Here is a 13,305-nt window from a genome sequence, read left to right on the forward strand (position 1 = left end):
TGTTTAATTTTTATTAGTCATATTAGTACTAATATGGTCATAGAATGACATGCACATTAATAAGAACTTTTTTTGTCCTTTTTTTTTAAGTTACATTATTTATAATGCTTTAATTTAGTAAAATGCACTAGCCAACGGGAAAGATGTGGAAGATACTAATTTATCTCTTAATATAAAACCCATGAGCATAATTGTTTTAAAAGATACTTCTAAAAGAGACTAAATTAAAAACTGAGCTGTGAAACAGTGACTTTGGCTTTCACAGGGTTTTTGCTGCTATTCATGAAAAATGCAGTTGATTAAAAGTTAAATTAACATAATATGTGATTTTTTTCTATGGTACTTATTAGAGATGGACCGATCCGATATTACGTATCGGTATCGGTCCGATACTGACCTAAATGACTGGATCGGATATCGGAGAAAAATAAAAAATGTAATCCGATCCATTAAATATCACGAAAGCACCTCACAAAACTTGCAACACGCCGTAACTCACCTCAGAACGTTAGCATGTCGGAGCAGTATGCATCACGTGATAGAGCGGCTGTGGCATGCGGGACCTGTGGTCTGGATAGCATTTGGAGCTTCGCTAGCAACCCGGCATTTCATCTCCGACAAAGTTATCCCCGAGAGAAGTAAAGCAAGTGTGTAAGTCCATCTCTGAATGTTTGTAAAGCATTCCTGCGTTAAGCTTAACGAGCGACTGCCTCTCGCTCTCCGGCTGCTACTTCAATCGTGAAACTGCTTAAATGATCAGCTGATCGGCTTTTCTGTCGCGAGTCCGTCTTTGTTTTTGGCCCACTTTGCACCAGAAAGAGGAAACCAGCGGCTGAACAACAGCAGCACGTTTAAGCTTGATAAGCTGTTGTTAGAATTTATTTAATATTACTTTCTACACCAGGATCTTTTTCTACGTAGCTGACGCTGGTAACTGTGCAGGGGCGGATCTAGCAAAGTTTAGCCAGGGGGGCCGATAGGGCATTAACTGGGAAAAGGGGGCACAAAGACATACTTTTCTTTCTTATTCTCATTTAAAATGTCTAGCTTTTAATAAATAATTATCTGACACACAAAGTTTTAATTTGATGTAAAATGAATAGAAGTCAATTACTGTATATAGTGACTATTAAGTCTAATATATATACCCTAGTAAGCTATAGTACTTTTTCCTTTGGGAAGGTACCATCTGTGCAGTCTGCAATTTTGTTGAAGAAAGATGTTGAATCTATTTAATATTTCTTGAAAAATAATTGATTTCTGTGCATTTTTTTTCACACTGCATCAAATTAAGGTTGATTACGTCGATTAAGCATCACGAGGTGGCACGTGAGGGGTGGTTCCCTATTTTTTATTTATTTATTTTTGTTGTTGCTGGGAGTTGGAACCCTATTAGTTAGGTTGCTTAATATTTACGCTAAGTACTCTTTAGAATACCAGAATAGGGAGGATGGTGTAGGTTTAAGTTTATTAGATTGATCAGTATTGCTGAACTATGAAATATTTTTTTTGTATACAGGTATAACAGAATAGCTTTAGTGTAGTTGTTGTTTTAAACTTGAGTATGAACTTGCAGACTTGCAAAATGCAGCAAGATATTTTAAAAAACAGTTTTGTTGATTAAAAAACACTATATCGGATTCATATCGGTATCGGCAGATATCCAAATTTATGATATCGGTATCGGACATAAAAAAGTGGTATCGTGCCATCTCTAGTACTTATGCGGACAATATTTTTCAGGTTAGGCTATATTCAGAGTTCCAGTTGCAAATGAGGTGGAAGGTTCACGTTTCACTGAATTTTTTTATTTACTTATTTATTGAGTAATTCTTTTGTAACTGAAAATTTCATATACATTCAGTCGTTGATTTAAAAAATGTGAGCAGATATTTTTATTGTTTGTAATCTTCTGCTAAGTTTTTTTACACTGCTAGAATCCCAGCTACTGGAACACAGAACACACCAAGAATACCTGATCAATCAACTTTTGTCGAAACTGATTTCCACGTCTCCTTTATTGCAGAATAGTAATATGTAAATGCTCTAATGTTCAGGCACAACAATAGTAATGAACTTCAGTACATGGGTGCACTCAAAGTTAAAACAATTAATTCAATTTAACATGTTTGTTTCATCACTTTGTAAATTTTAGGACACAATTTTTTGCAGTATTAGCTTATTGTCTTCTTTTCAAAAGTTTTTAATTTTACTGATATATCTTTATGTTATTTAATGGTTTTTATCATGATTTTAACCCTAACCCTAATAAAGTATGATGTGAGTAAGCTGACAGCTGGCTACACCATATAAAGACAAGGGGAGATAAGAAAAAGCAAACTGTGATGTGCATGTCAACTCAGCATTTGTGAACAACTCTGATTTGTTAATACTGAAAAAATGGACCTACAGTATACCTCCCACAGCTCTTTTTATAAGTGGGTAATATAGGAAACAGTAGACTAATTATATTGGAATTCATAAAATGTACCAACTTTATATTACAATTCTGAAATTACTAATGTTGCATCATATTTTGGGACTTGTAAGCAATGATTGTGAAGAATCTATGTTAAAAGCATGAACTTTACATCTGAGGCACAGTTTGAGCAAAAAAATATGAATACTGTAAAAAAGCCTTTGGAGTTGGGCCCTTAATTAAATTAATTCAGCTGGCATCCATTCTGTCGTTTTGAGTGGTAAATGTTTTCTCTTTGAAGTTGATTTAGAGAAAGAGGTTTTTAAGACCATTAACTGATTCATATTATAGACATATATTAAGATTGCAGTTCTGCATCTAGAACTAAGACAGTTTAAATTTCCAACACGTTTTTTTATTAAAAATACCCCACTAATACCCTCTTAATCATGTGTTACATACATTTTATCATCTCATTACCTTTTCATATCTAATACCTTTTATCACATTTTCAGTTTGCAGCTTAAGATTAATTACGCTGACACCTGTGATCTGTAGTGTTTTGCTTTATCAGCCAAAAAAAGTTAATTACAGATAACAACTGACCTTAAGATTTTTGTTGTTTTTTTAGCTATAGTTACAAAAACTGAAATCACTAGATAATTAAACTTTGGAAGAGGGTACTTTAATCCTTTTAGACAAGAATCCTTGTTGTGATGTTGTCAAAGGTGTTTTTTTTAAAACATCCAGCTTGCATCCGTACGTTCGGTTCTTGACATTAAATTCTTCTTCACAGCATTGAGTGCTGAAAATGTCACAACCTTTTGTTTTATTACGAAGTCGGCAACAAAGGTCACCATACCCATGTGTGCTCTACACCTAAAATTAATGGCATATCACTGAAAAGTTCATTTGGGGCTTGTAAAGACTGTTTCATGTCCAAAAAAAAAAGAAAAAAAAGAGGAATTTTCAGCCTGTCAGGGTTTGAGAAATGTGTATAGTGCACTATGAAGAATCAGGTTTTACTTCCATGCACAGTTCTCCGCTATACTGAAAGATATTTGTAATAAAGCCTGTAAATTTGTATTGAACACACTCAACCTCAGTGTTAGCCACAATACATTCAGTATGCACTGAGAAGCTACACTCTGCATAAAGTCGATATAAGTCACTTGGACCTTGGTGAATCTTCTTTTCTCTAACCAGTAATTCACTCTCTTGATGAACAGGAATCTCTATTATTGATGTTCCAACTTATTGTTATTGGTTGTGCTTTAGGCATCATAACCAAAGCTTTATTGCAGTCTTTCAAAATGTCTTTTGACTTCCATGATTGTAAGAAACATCTGCTTTGTTTCCTCAAGTGCTCTTATAAAAATATAGTGATGTTTTCTTCAGGGATTAGACTTAATCCTCATTAGTAAGTGAACCTATTATTATGCCATTTCATATTTAAGGGAAAGCCGACATACCGTTATAAAAAAAGCTTAAACCTGCAATAACTTGTCATCTCAGTGCAACAGACATAAACTCTGGTAGATAAAGACCCATTAAGTTTTATGTATTAAGCACAAGGTCAAAAACGCATTCTCTCTCCTTTCCCTCCTGTTTTTGGACTTGATTGAAACATCCTCATGGTTTGTTCTTTAAAAGTAAATACATATATGCATGTGAAACAAAAAGTATGGGCTTTGTCATTTCTAATTTTTTACATATAAAAATATAATAAAATTTATCTGGTCTCAGCAGATCTTAAAATTAGATAATTACAACCTCATGTGTTCAACAACAAATAGCATGTTTTGTCAATTATTTCCCCAAAAAGTTAGATACATAAGCAGCGTGTGAAAAAGTAAATAAATCCTTAGTGCGGCAATAAAAAAATTAAGGGGGTAAGTGGCAGGTCATGAGCAAGTGACCACGTCTATAATAACAGAAATTTTGGCAGTTTGTTGGTCAGGGGCATCCAGGTGTTTGTGGACTGATGGACGATCTGAAGTTCATCGTTCTACAATGAGAAAAATTTGTCACACATGGAAAACATTCTAGATAGTATCTAATCATGAACTTCTGGAACAATGTGCTTTTGGCATATAATACCAGGACATAAATATTTAGCAATAATGAACAAAAATACGCAGTTTTTTGTATTTCCCAAACACCTGATGCTGCACCTGTCAAGCATGGTGGTGGGGTGCATAAATGAATGCCAACAAACCTCAATGAAATGCAGAAATACTAAAGAGTCAACCAAAACTCCTCTACAATGATGTGGCAGAGTGAAAGTAAAGTCATACAGGAAACAATTACCAATCATTGTTCATGTTACTTACTCACACGGAGTGTACTTGTACTCAAGGGTTGTTGTTCTTCTCTGGTTAGAATTTGAAAAATTAGAACCTTGTAAACACAAAATTATTTTTTTATTATTATTTCCCAAATGCATAAAACCTTAGAATTAAAAAAGGACAAACTGTAACAATTGTAGACTAAAATGAACGCGACAACTCGAAAGTCTTTTTTTAATTATACACAGATATTTGCACCACATAGTTGTTAAACAACCATGAACCACATTACACAAAATGAACTCTGTTACGTATTGAAGAGTTTTTATTGTAAATGATTTAAAGATGTTGTTATGTCTGCACGACATCTACCTTTGGGCTGTTATAAGCTTTTTGGACAAATAAACTATATTATTCAATATTTTAAGAGAATGTGATCACAGCATGCGGTAAATACACAAATCCATATCAATGACAGTCACATAACTCATGTCTGAAATAAATGAACTAGCATGCCTGCCTCACTGTAATTCTTAATGTGAAGTCTGCACATTTTCACATACCTTCTCTAACAAATTCAATTGTAGCTTCTTAAAACAGGAACATTATATTTCATCCATAATTACCACACACTGTACAAAGCAATTTAAACTCTGAGCTACAGCAGTGATTGCCTCTTTGTTGTGTTCTATATGCGTAAATCTCAGTTTATATTAAAAGGATAAAGAAGCTATTTTTGTCTGCTTACTCATTCAAAAGGAATCGCCGCAGCAGGTAGCTCTGCATGTTTGATTTGGCAGATTTCTTTACATTGGATAACCTTCCTGACGCAGCCCCAAAGGGATCTGTGTCTCTTCCTAGGATTGAAGCGGGCAGTTATATTGCTGGGATATGTTAAATAAATATATATATGGATTTGTCCATATAGTAATACATTTTTGGATGGAGGATATGTTTCATAACATCTATGAGAAGCTCTGTATCTGTGAGAAAACAATGTTTACCAAGTAATACAAGCTGAGGAAGTCAAGTTATGTTCCTGTCACAGGGTACCGGGGAGAAAACGTGCCAGGAGGCATAAGGTATTTAAAAAAAAAAAAAAGATTAAATTGGTTAGTCTCTTCTTGGCTTGCACAGCCTGAAGGAATGGGTCAAAGTAAATCTTGGACAACACCTTCCACGATGAGTCTTCGTAGCCTCTGGCTCATCCCCATGAGTCTGACCGGGGACAAATCAAAGATCTCATTTGTGCCACTGGAGTAGGGCTGAACGATATATCGCATTTGCGATAATATCGCGACATGATCAAGTGCAATTTTCTAACCGCAAAGGCTGCGATTATACTGCGATTATAAGGCTGTCCAAATTACTACCATATCCCAGAATTCATAGCGCGGCCCAGCCAAACTCCAGTTTCCAGCAATGGCGGCCGCTACTAAGTTTTAAAATTACTCATACTAATCTTTCTGGGTCACAAAATAAACTTTTAACATATTTTCAGGCGAGAAAGTAGTTGTGTAAACATCAAATATCTGCTCGGTTTATCAAGATATCCCATATTTGCAAAAGTGCTTCGACGTTTTCAGAGGCGTCTGCTACCCACCAGCTCGACAGCTAGCCGGGAGCTCGAGGATTACTGATGCGGCCGAGAACGGCACAACTCCCGGCACATCATTTTCAGATCACCGCGGAGTTTCGCTGCTCGGGTTAAACGTAATATATAAGTCACTTAGACAACCTAAAAATGTTATTGTTGGGCTTTTTTCAGTGTTTTGTTTGTTCGTGAGTAAATCGGTTTGGCTGAGATTAAAGTTATTAGATTAGATAAAATAAAACTTTATTAATCCCCCGGGTGGGTTCCTCCTTGGTTTTCACACAGCTGACTAAACGTCAAACAGAAAACTTATTAAACAGAAGTATGAGACAGTCGAGAATTTACACCAGTGTCTGGTTATATTTTAGATAGCAAGAAGCAGACGGCCGAGTTTATTAAACTCCACCGAGACAGCGGTGACGCTAATCAGAACTAGCCTTCTGATTAGCTAATCAGAAGGCTAGACCGTCCAATTTCACGCCTTTAAACTTTAAAGGCGTGTTTGTGTGTGTGTTTATACAATTGCTATTATGTTTGCACTTTATGTGTAATGTTACTGACTGCAGAGATCAGTAAGATGTGTGTATTTTTTATTTATTAGTTTTATTTATTTAATATTATTTTTTAATTGAATGACTGTCTAGTAGTTCACAGATGTCGAAAAACTGAGTGTGGTAAAGCCACTGATTTTTTTTTTATGTATATTTCTGCAATCTGCACATTGTACTGACTTTCATTTTAATGTTTACACCAGGGTTCCTTGTCAGCACTTTATGCTCAGATGTTTGTAAGCTAAAAATAAACTATTGTGTATGTTCAAATATACTGTTGTGATTGAAGAAGTTAAATAAAAATGTCAGTCATCAATTCATGCATCACCTCATGTCATCATAACAGAGGTCTGTCTTCCAGGAAAGAACAGTTTAAAATTAATGTAATATAGTATTGGCCATACTATATGATGTATTGCTTGTCTTTGTTTAATAATACAGAAGACAAAGACCTTAAAAAATAATCGCATATCGCATCGCAATCGCAATATTGGGGCAAAAAATCGCAATTAGATTATTTTCCATAATCGTTCAGCCCTACACTGGAGTGTAGAGTATGTCTTGCAATAACATCCACAAACAATTTCTAAGGGCAAGTCTCTCCTTTTCTTCACTTGGACGATTTGTATGTAAGAATTCTAAAAGATTTTAGACATTTTTAAGCAGCACGGTGGCACGGTGGTTAGCACTGTTGCCGCACAGCAAGAAGGTCCTGAGTTCAATTCCACCATCAGGCCGGGGTCTTTCTGTGTGGAGTTTGCATGTTCTCCCCGTGTTTGCGTGGGTTCCCTCCGGGTACTCTGGCTTCCTCCCACCGTTCAAAGACATGCAACTTGTGGGGTTATAGGTTAATTGGATAATCCAAATTGCCACTAGGTGTGAATGTGCGAGTGCGAATGGTTGTCTGTCACTGTGTGTTGGCCCTGCGACAGACTGGCGACCTGTCCAGGGTGTACCCCGCCTCTTGCCCTATGACAGCTGGGATAGGCTCCAGCGCCCCCCGCGACCCTGAAAAGGATGAGCGGAAGCGAATGGATGGATGGACATTTTTAAGCATATCTTAATATAAGTTTAGTGGTATACAGTTAGCTGAAATGTAGTCTATCAACCTTGTCACTGAGTTTGTCTGCATTATTGCTAGTAGTTGGATTTTGCCTGGATTCTTTTTAAGCCCTCACACAGTGCAAATGTCACAGATGTTGTGAAATGTGCTTGTGTCATCTTCATTTCTACTCAGTTGCTGTACAGCATACAACAGGGAGCACAAGCATTTGTCAGAGTCATCAGAGTTAGATCAACTTCCCTTCCAGCTTGGGAGATCACTCATGTTGACTTGTCATGGCTATTTTAGTGAGAGCCCCCATCTGGGGCTCTGCAGAATTCATAACCTTTATGCAGATTTCATGTCATTAAACTTTGTTTTTCCTCCTTTTTCCCCTTTTAGTTTTCTCACTTAGTTTTCAGACTGTTGTTTCAGATAAGGCTCTTTGATGCCTGAGGATAAAGTAATAATACTGGATCATGCTGAAGATCGATTGCTCTATCTATCTATTTTCAATGTTATGAAAAAGTCATAAAGTTTGGGGATGAAACTGGTTCACCTGTAAATAGATTTGTACTTGTTTTTGTATTTGTTTGTAGAGAAAGAAATAATAAGGCTGTAAAAAATATTGTTTTACAGCCTTGAAACAGTGGACCATAAGATTTCAAGCATATATCACTGACCATTTGGAAGGTTTTGTTGTCTTCATGTCCTTTTATAGGTAAATCTAAACTTTAATATAGTGGGAAAGGAAAAAATAGACTTCTATCCATCAATCCATCCACTCAGCCATCCATTCCAATCAAGGAAAATGACAATACTAACTACCTTTGGTGAAACAATTGTACTCATTTTGATGAGTGGAATAACATTATGTCTCGGCTTACATCAATTCCCAGTCAACTGCAGCTCTGATCTGCACTAATATTTACATTAGTACAGAATGTCATGTCAGAGTTGGCGCTTGTAAAATTCCTCTGCTTCTTTGTATCAGAGCTGAATACTTGAGTGTCTTTTTCCTGATGGAATGCAAAAATCTGGGCTGTTTCTGTCCCCGATCACTAGCCACGGTCAGAGGTCTATTATCATGTCAAGCACAGCTTCTCCAGAGGGGGTAGGCGGGTGGTGGTTCAGACAGTTTACATGCACCCCTCTGTCATTTTGAATGCCTCTCCCTCGCTCCTTTCCATCTCTGTCTCTCCCGAGTTTTGAGCACATAGGCACTCGGCGATGATGGGTTTCTCAGATGGAATTAAAATGTCTCGTCCCACAGCTGTCACCCATGCAAATTGCATTGTCTACAGATTCTATCACAGAGAACAGCCAGCAATCTGTTTTCTTTGATGCCTTTCTTCTTTTCATTTTTATTTTGTCCTGATGTCATTATCGTGACACTTCTGCTTCTCTCGTTAACGCTTCAGTCATATTTTAATCTTTCTTCCATTCTCTCTTTATTTTACTGCAGGTTTATCGCCACTCCTACATGGCCTCCTACAGCATCTACAATATTCACACTCGGTAAGTGTTCCTCAGCGGTTACTGAGGGGCAACCTTTTTGGTAGTAACACCTGTCATTAGTGGAAAAATATCCATGACTCACAGGGGTTGACAAATTTGTAGAACACAGGAATTTTTATATAAGCTATGTACAATGAATAGAGTACTGTGGGATCAATTTACATGCTGTGACACGCTTGAAACAAACTGTATGTCTGTTATTTGGATTGTTTGTCTTGTTCCAGATGTTAGCTGACTGAGATTAATAAACAAGCAGACCCAAGCTGCATTCTAAGGGCCCCACATGTTCAGGGAAACCTGCCTGCCTAGAGTTTCCTCTTGTGCTATACTGGAGTTTATTTGCATGATTCGAAATCATCTTTGTTTATCTTATACTGGGCCATAGTGCAGGCCCAAAGTTCATCCAGTGGGGAGAGGGGTACACCAGAGAGCCACTTGTGAGACATCACACACAGTGGCGCATCTGGTGGAATCGCAATAATTGAGTTCATGCAATCAGCTCAGGCGAAGCTGAAACACAATGGAGTCATCTCCAATGCATTTCGGGGGTTACAGTTGTTTTAGCTACTCCAACAGGGTATACACAATATTAGACAGGTGCTTTCAGCATCGTGGCTGTCAGGGTATTGTTCACCTAGAATACATTTATTTTGTTGAATAATTAGCTGAGCAGAAATTCAAATCCACTGGATAATGGAAAGGCGTAAGCTGCCATTGCCAGTGTCCTCACTGCATAAGCTTTCCTTCCATGTGCTATCAGCCTGTTGTGGGATGAAGAAAATATGAAGAAGGATAGAAACAGGTCATGAGCAGAAGCATACCACATCATCTCTCACATATGGTGGAGGTGATGTTATGTTGTGTGGCTGTAAGTAAGCAAGGAACTGCATCACTGGTGTTTATTGATGATGTGAGTGCTGATAGAGGAGCTGAATGAATTCTGAAGTGCATGTGGCTGTACTCTCTACCCAGACTCAGCCTAATGTTGCAAACCTGCACAGAACTTCACAGTGCAAGTAGATACTACTACTACTACTACTACTACTACTACTACTACTACTACTAATACTACTATTACTACCTGTTTAGATGTACAATTTAATGTTAATAATTAGTATGATTATCATTGATTTGAACTAATCCTAAATTGCAAAATGATCTTTGTTATATTTTTACACTAAAACAAAAGACAGATTTTATGGGTGTGTATGTATTTAGAGCAAAGGGGTAAACCACCTTTATGGTTTATACATTTCTGCAATGTAAAATTACACACAAGTGCAAAAAGTACAAGAACTGTATCAATTGCAGTCAAATAGAGGAAACAACACATCCAATGGAAAGTAGTAAGTTGACTACCTCAAGTACAGACTGGGAATATTTTTTGTATATCCCCAGAACTCTCACTAGCTTGTGCAGAGTATTGAAACTTTACCATTCTAAATTTTATGTTCAGTCAAAATAAAGTTTGAAGATCAGCCTGCAGTCTGTGGCATCCCGCTGCTTTCAGACTGATTTTCCAAACATTCTGCACAAAGTCTCAATCCAAAGTAACAGTCCAGGACATGCTCAAATGACTTCCTGCCAGTTTCATAAGTCACAGTCATGAGCGGGATTCTGACTACTAATCAGAGAGAGATTAAAACTTTATACAGCTGATTGGATTATCCTTTTCAAACACGAGTGTTATTTTAGAAAGCTGTGCCATTTTGGGGCATTGCTCTGGCATTTCCTTTTAATCTCTGTCATGTCTGTGCTGATATCAGACAAATGGGTCTATGGCCAACTTGGGCTTATTTCAAAGTGCATGCCATTGTCAGCTAAAGCAAGAAACAAACTGATACAAAGCATGTGCTATATAAACATTGAATAAATAAAATGGGGGGTGCTCCCCTAAAAACTGTTTTTGCACATTTGTTTTCCTTTTTTTAACCTCTGACTTTAGATGTATTGGCCCACTGCTGCCATTTGATAAGGTCACAATTGTTGCACCTGTAACTCAACCAATGGCTAAAGTAGAGAGGCAACCTTGATTAAAATGCACTGTTGCGCATCATTTCTGTTGCATGAAATTTGACTAGAGGTGGGCAGAGTTGACGCTCAGATGCTTTAGAAAAGGTTTAGCAGCATCGGTCCTTACCATCTCACTGACATAAGGCTGTTTTTCACTCTCCAGTTTTTAATATAATTCCATTTGGTTTTTCAAAATTATTACAGAAGGGCGATCGTGGCTCAAGAGTTGGGAGTTCGCCTTGTAATTGGAAGGTTGCCGGTTCGAGCCCCGGCTTGGACAGTCTCGGTCATTGTGTCCTTGGGAAAGACACTTCACCCGTTGCCTACTGGTGGTGGTCAGAGGGCCCGGTGGCGCCAGTGTCCGGCAGCCTCGCCTCTGTCAGTGCGCCCCAGGGTGGCTGTGGCACCTGTTTGAACTCATCATCTGTATAAAAGACACCTGTCCACAGCCTCAAACAGTCAGACTCCAAACTCCGCCATGGCCAAGACCAAAGAGCTTTCGAAGGACACCAGGAAAAGTATTGTAGCCCTGCACCAGACTGGGAAGAGTGAATCTACAATAGGCAAGCAGCTTGGTGTGAAAAAGTCAACTGTGGGAGCAATCATCAGAAAATGGAAGACATAGAAGACCACTGATAATCTCCCTCGATCTGGGGCTCCACGCAAGATCTCATCCCGTGGGGTCAAAATGATCATGAGAACAGTGAGCAAAGATCCCAGAACCACATGGGGGGACCTGGTGAATGACCTGCAGAGAGCTGGGACCAAAGTAACAAAGGTCACCATCAGTAACACACTACAACGGCAGGGAATCAAATCCCGCAGTGCCAGACGTGTTCCGCTGCTGAAGCCAGTGCATGTCCAGGCCCGTCTGAAGTTTGCCAGAGAGCACATGGATGATACAGCAGAGGATTGGGAGAATGTCATGTGGTCAGATGAAACCAAAGTAGAACTTTTTGGTATAAACTCAACTCGTCGTGTTTGGAGGAAGAAGAATACTGAGTTGCATCCCAAGAACACCATACCTACTGTGAAGCATGGGGCTGGAAACATCATGCTATGGGGCTGTTTTTCTGCCAAGGGGACAGGACGACTGATCCGTGTTAAGGACAGAATGAATGGGGCCATGTATCGTGAGATTTTGAGCCAAAACCTCCTTCCATCAGTGAGAACTTTGAAGATGAGACGAGGCTGGGTCTTCCAACATGACAATGATCCAAAACACACCGCCCGGGCAACAAAGGAGTGGCTCCGTAAGAAGCATTTGAAAGTCCTGGAGTGGCCTAGCCAGTCTCCAGACCTCAACCCCATAGAAAATCTGTGGCGGGAGTTGAAAGTCCGTGTTGCTCGGCGACAGCCCCAAAACATCACTGCTCTCGAGAAGATCTGCATGGAGGAATGGGCCAAAATACCAGCTACTGTGTGTGCAAACCTGGTAAAGACCTATAGTAAACGTTTGACCTCTGTTATTGCCAACAAAGGTTATGTTACAAAGTATTGAGTTGTATTTTTGTTATTGACCAAATACTTATTTTCCACCCTGATTTACGAATAAATTCTTTACAAATCCTACCATGTGAATTCATGGATTTCTTTTTCACATTCTGTCTCTCACAGTTGAAGTGTACCTCTGGTGCAAATTACTGACCTCTGTCATCATTTTAAGTGGGGGAACTTGCACAATCGGTGGCTGACTAAATACTTTTTTGCCCCACTGTATATGGAAGTCGTAACTGTTAATGGTCAGTCAATGAGCTAATAATATTCAAAATGGGGGCCTAGGAACCCAACAATATTCACTTTGGCTTTACAGGTTTGCTGTTATTACTCATTGTTTTTGCATTGTACCACCCCACACACACACACACACACACACACAC

The 13,305-nt window shown here is 38.4% G+C and overlaps 1 protein-coding gene across 3 annotated transcripts in view; it reads left to right on the top strand.

Annotated features, from left to right (window-relative positions):
* dpp10 (dipeptidyl-peptidase 10 (non-functional)) overlaps window positions 1-13,305 on the top strand; it is a 269,654-nt gene that overhangs the window by 214,390 nt on the left and 41,959 nt on the right. For all 3 annotated transcript variants that reach the window (XM_085383846.1, XM_085383847.1, XM_085383848.1), the window contains one exon: window positions 9,360-9,412. In XM_085383846.1, the coding sequence (XP_085239972.1) occupies window positions 9,360-9,412 (53 nt within the window). The remainder of the gene's footprint in view (window positions 1-9,359; window positions 9,413-13,305) is intronic.

The sequence above is a fragment of the Rhamphochromis longiceps genome, linkage group LG16 (genome assembly GCF_057381845.1).
Source record: "Rhamphochromis longiceps isolate RC_006_pf linkage group LG16, R_longiceps_female_GT1.1, whole genome shotgun sequence".
In the NCBI taxonomy this organism is placed as follows: Eukaryota; Metazoa; Chordata; class Actinopteri; order Cichliformes; family Cichlidae; genus Rhamphochromis; species Rhamphochromis longiceps.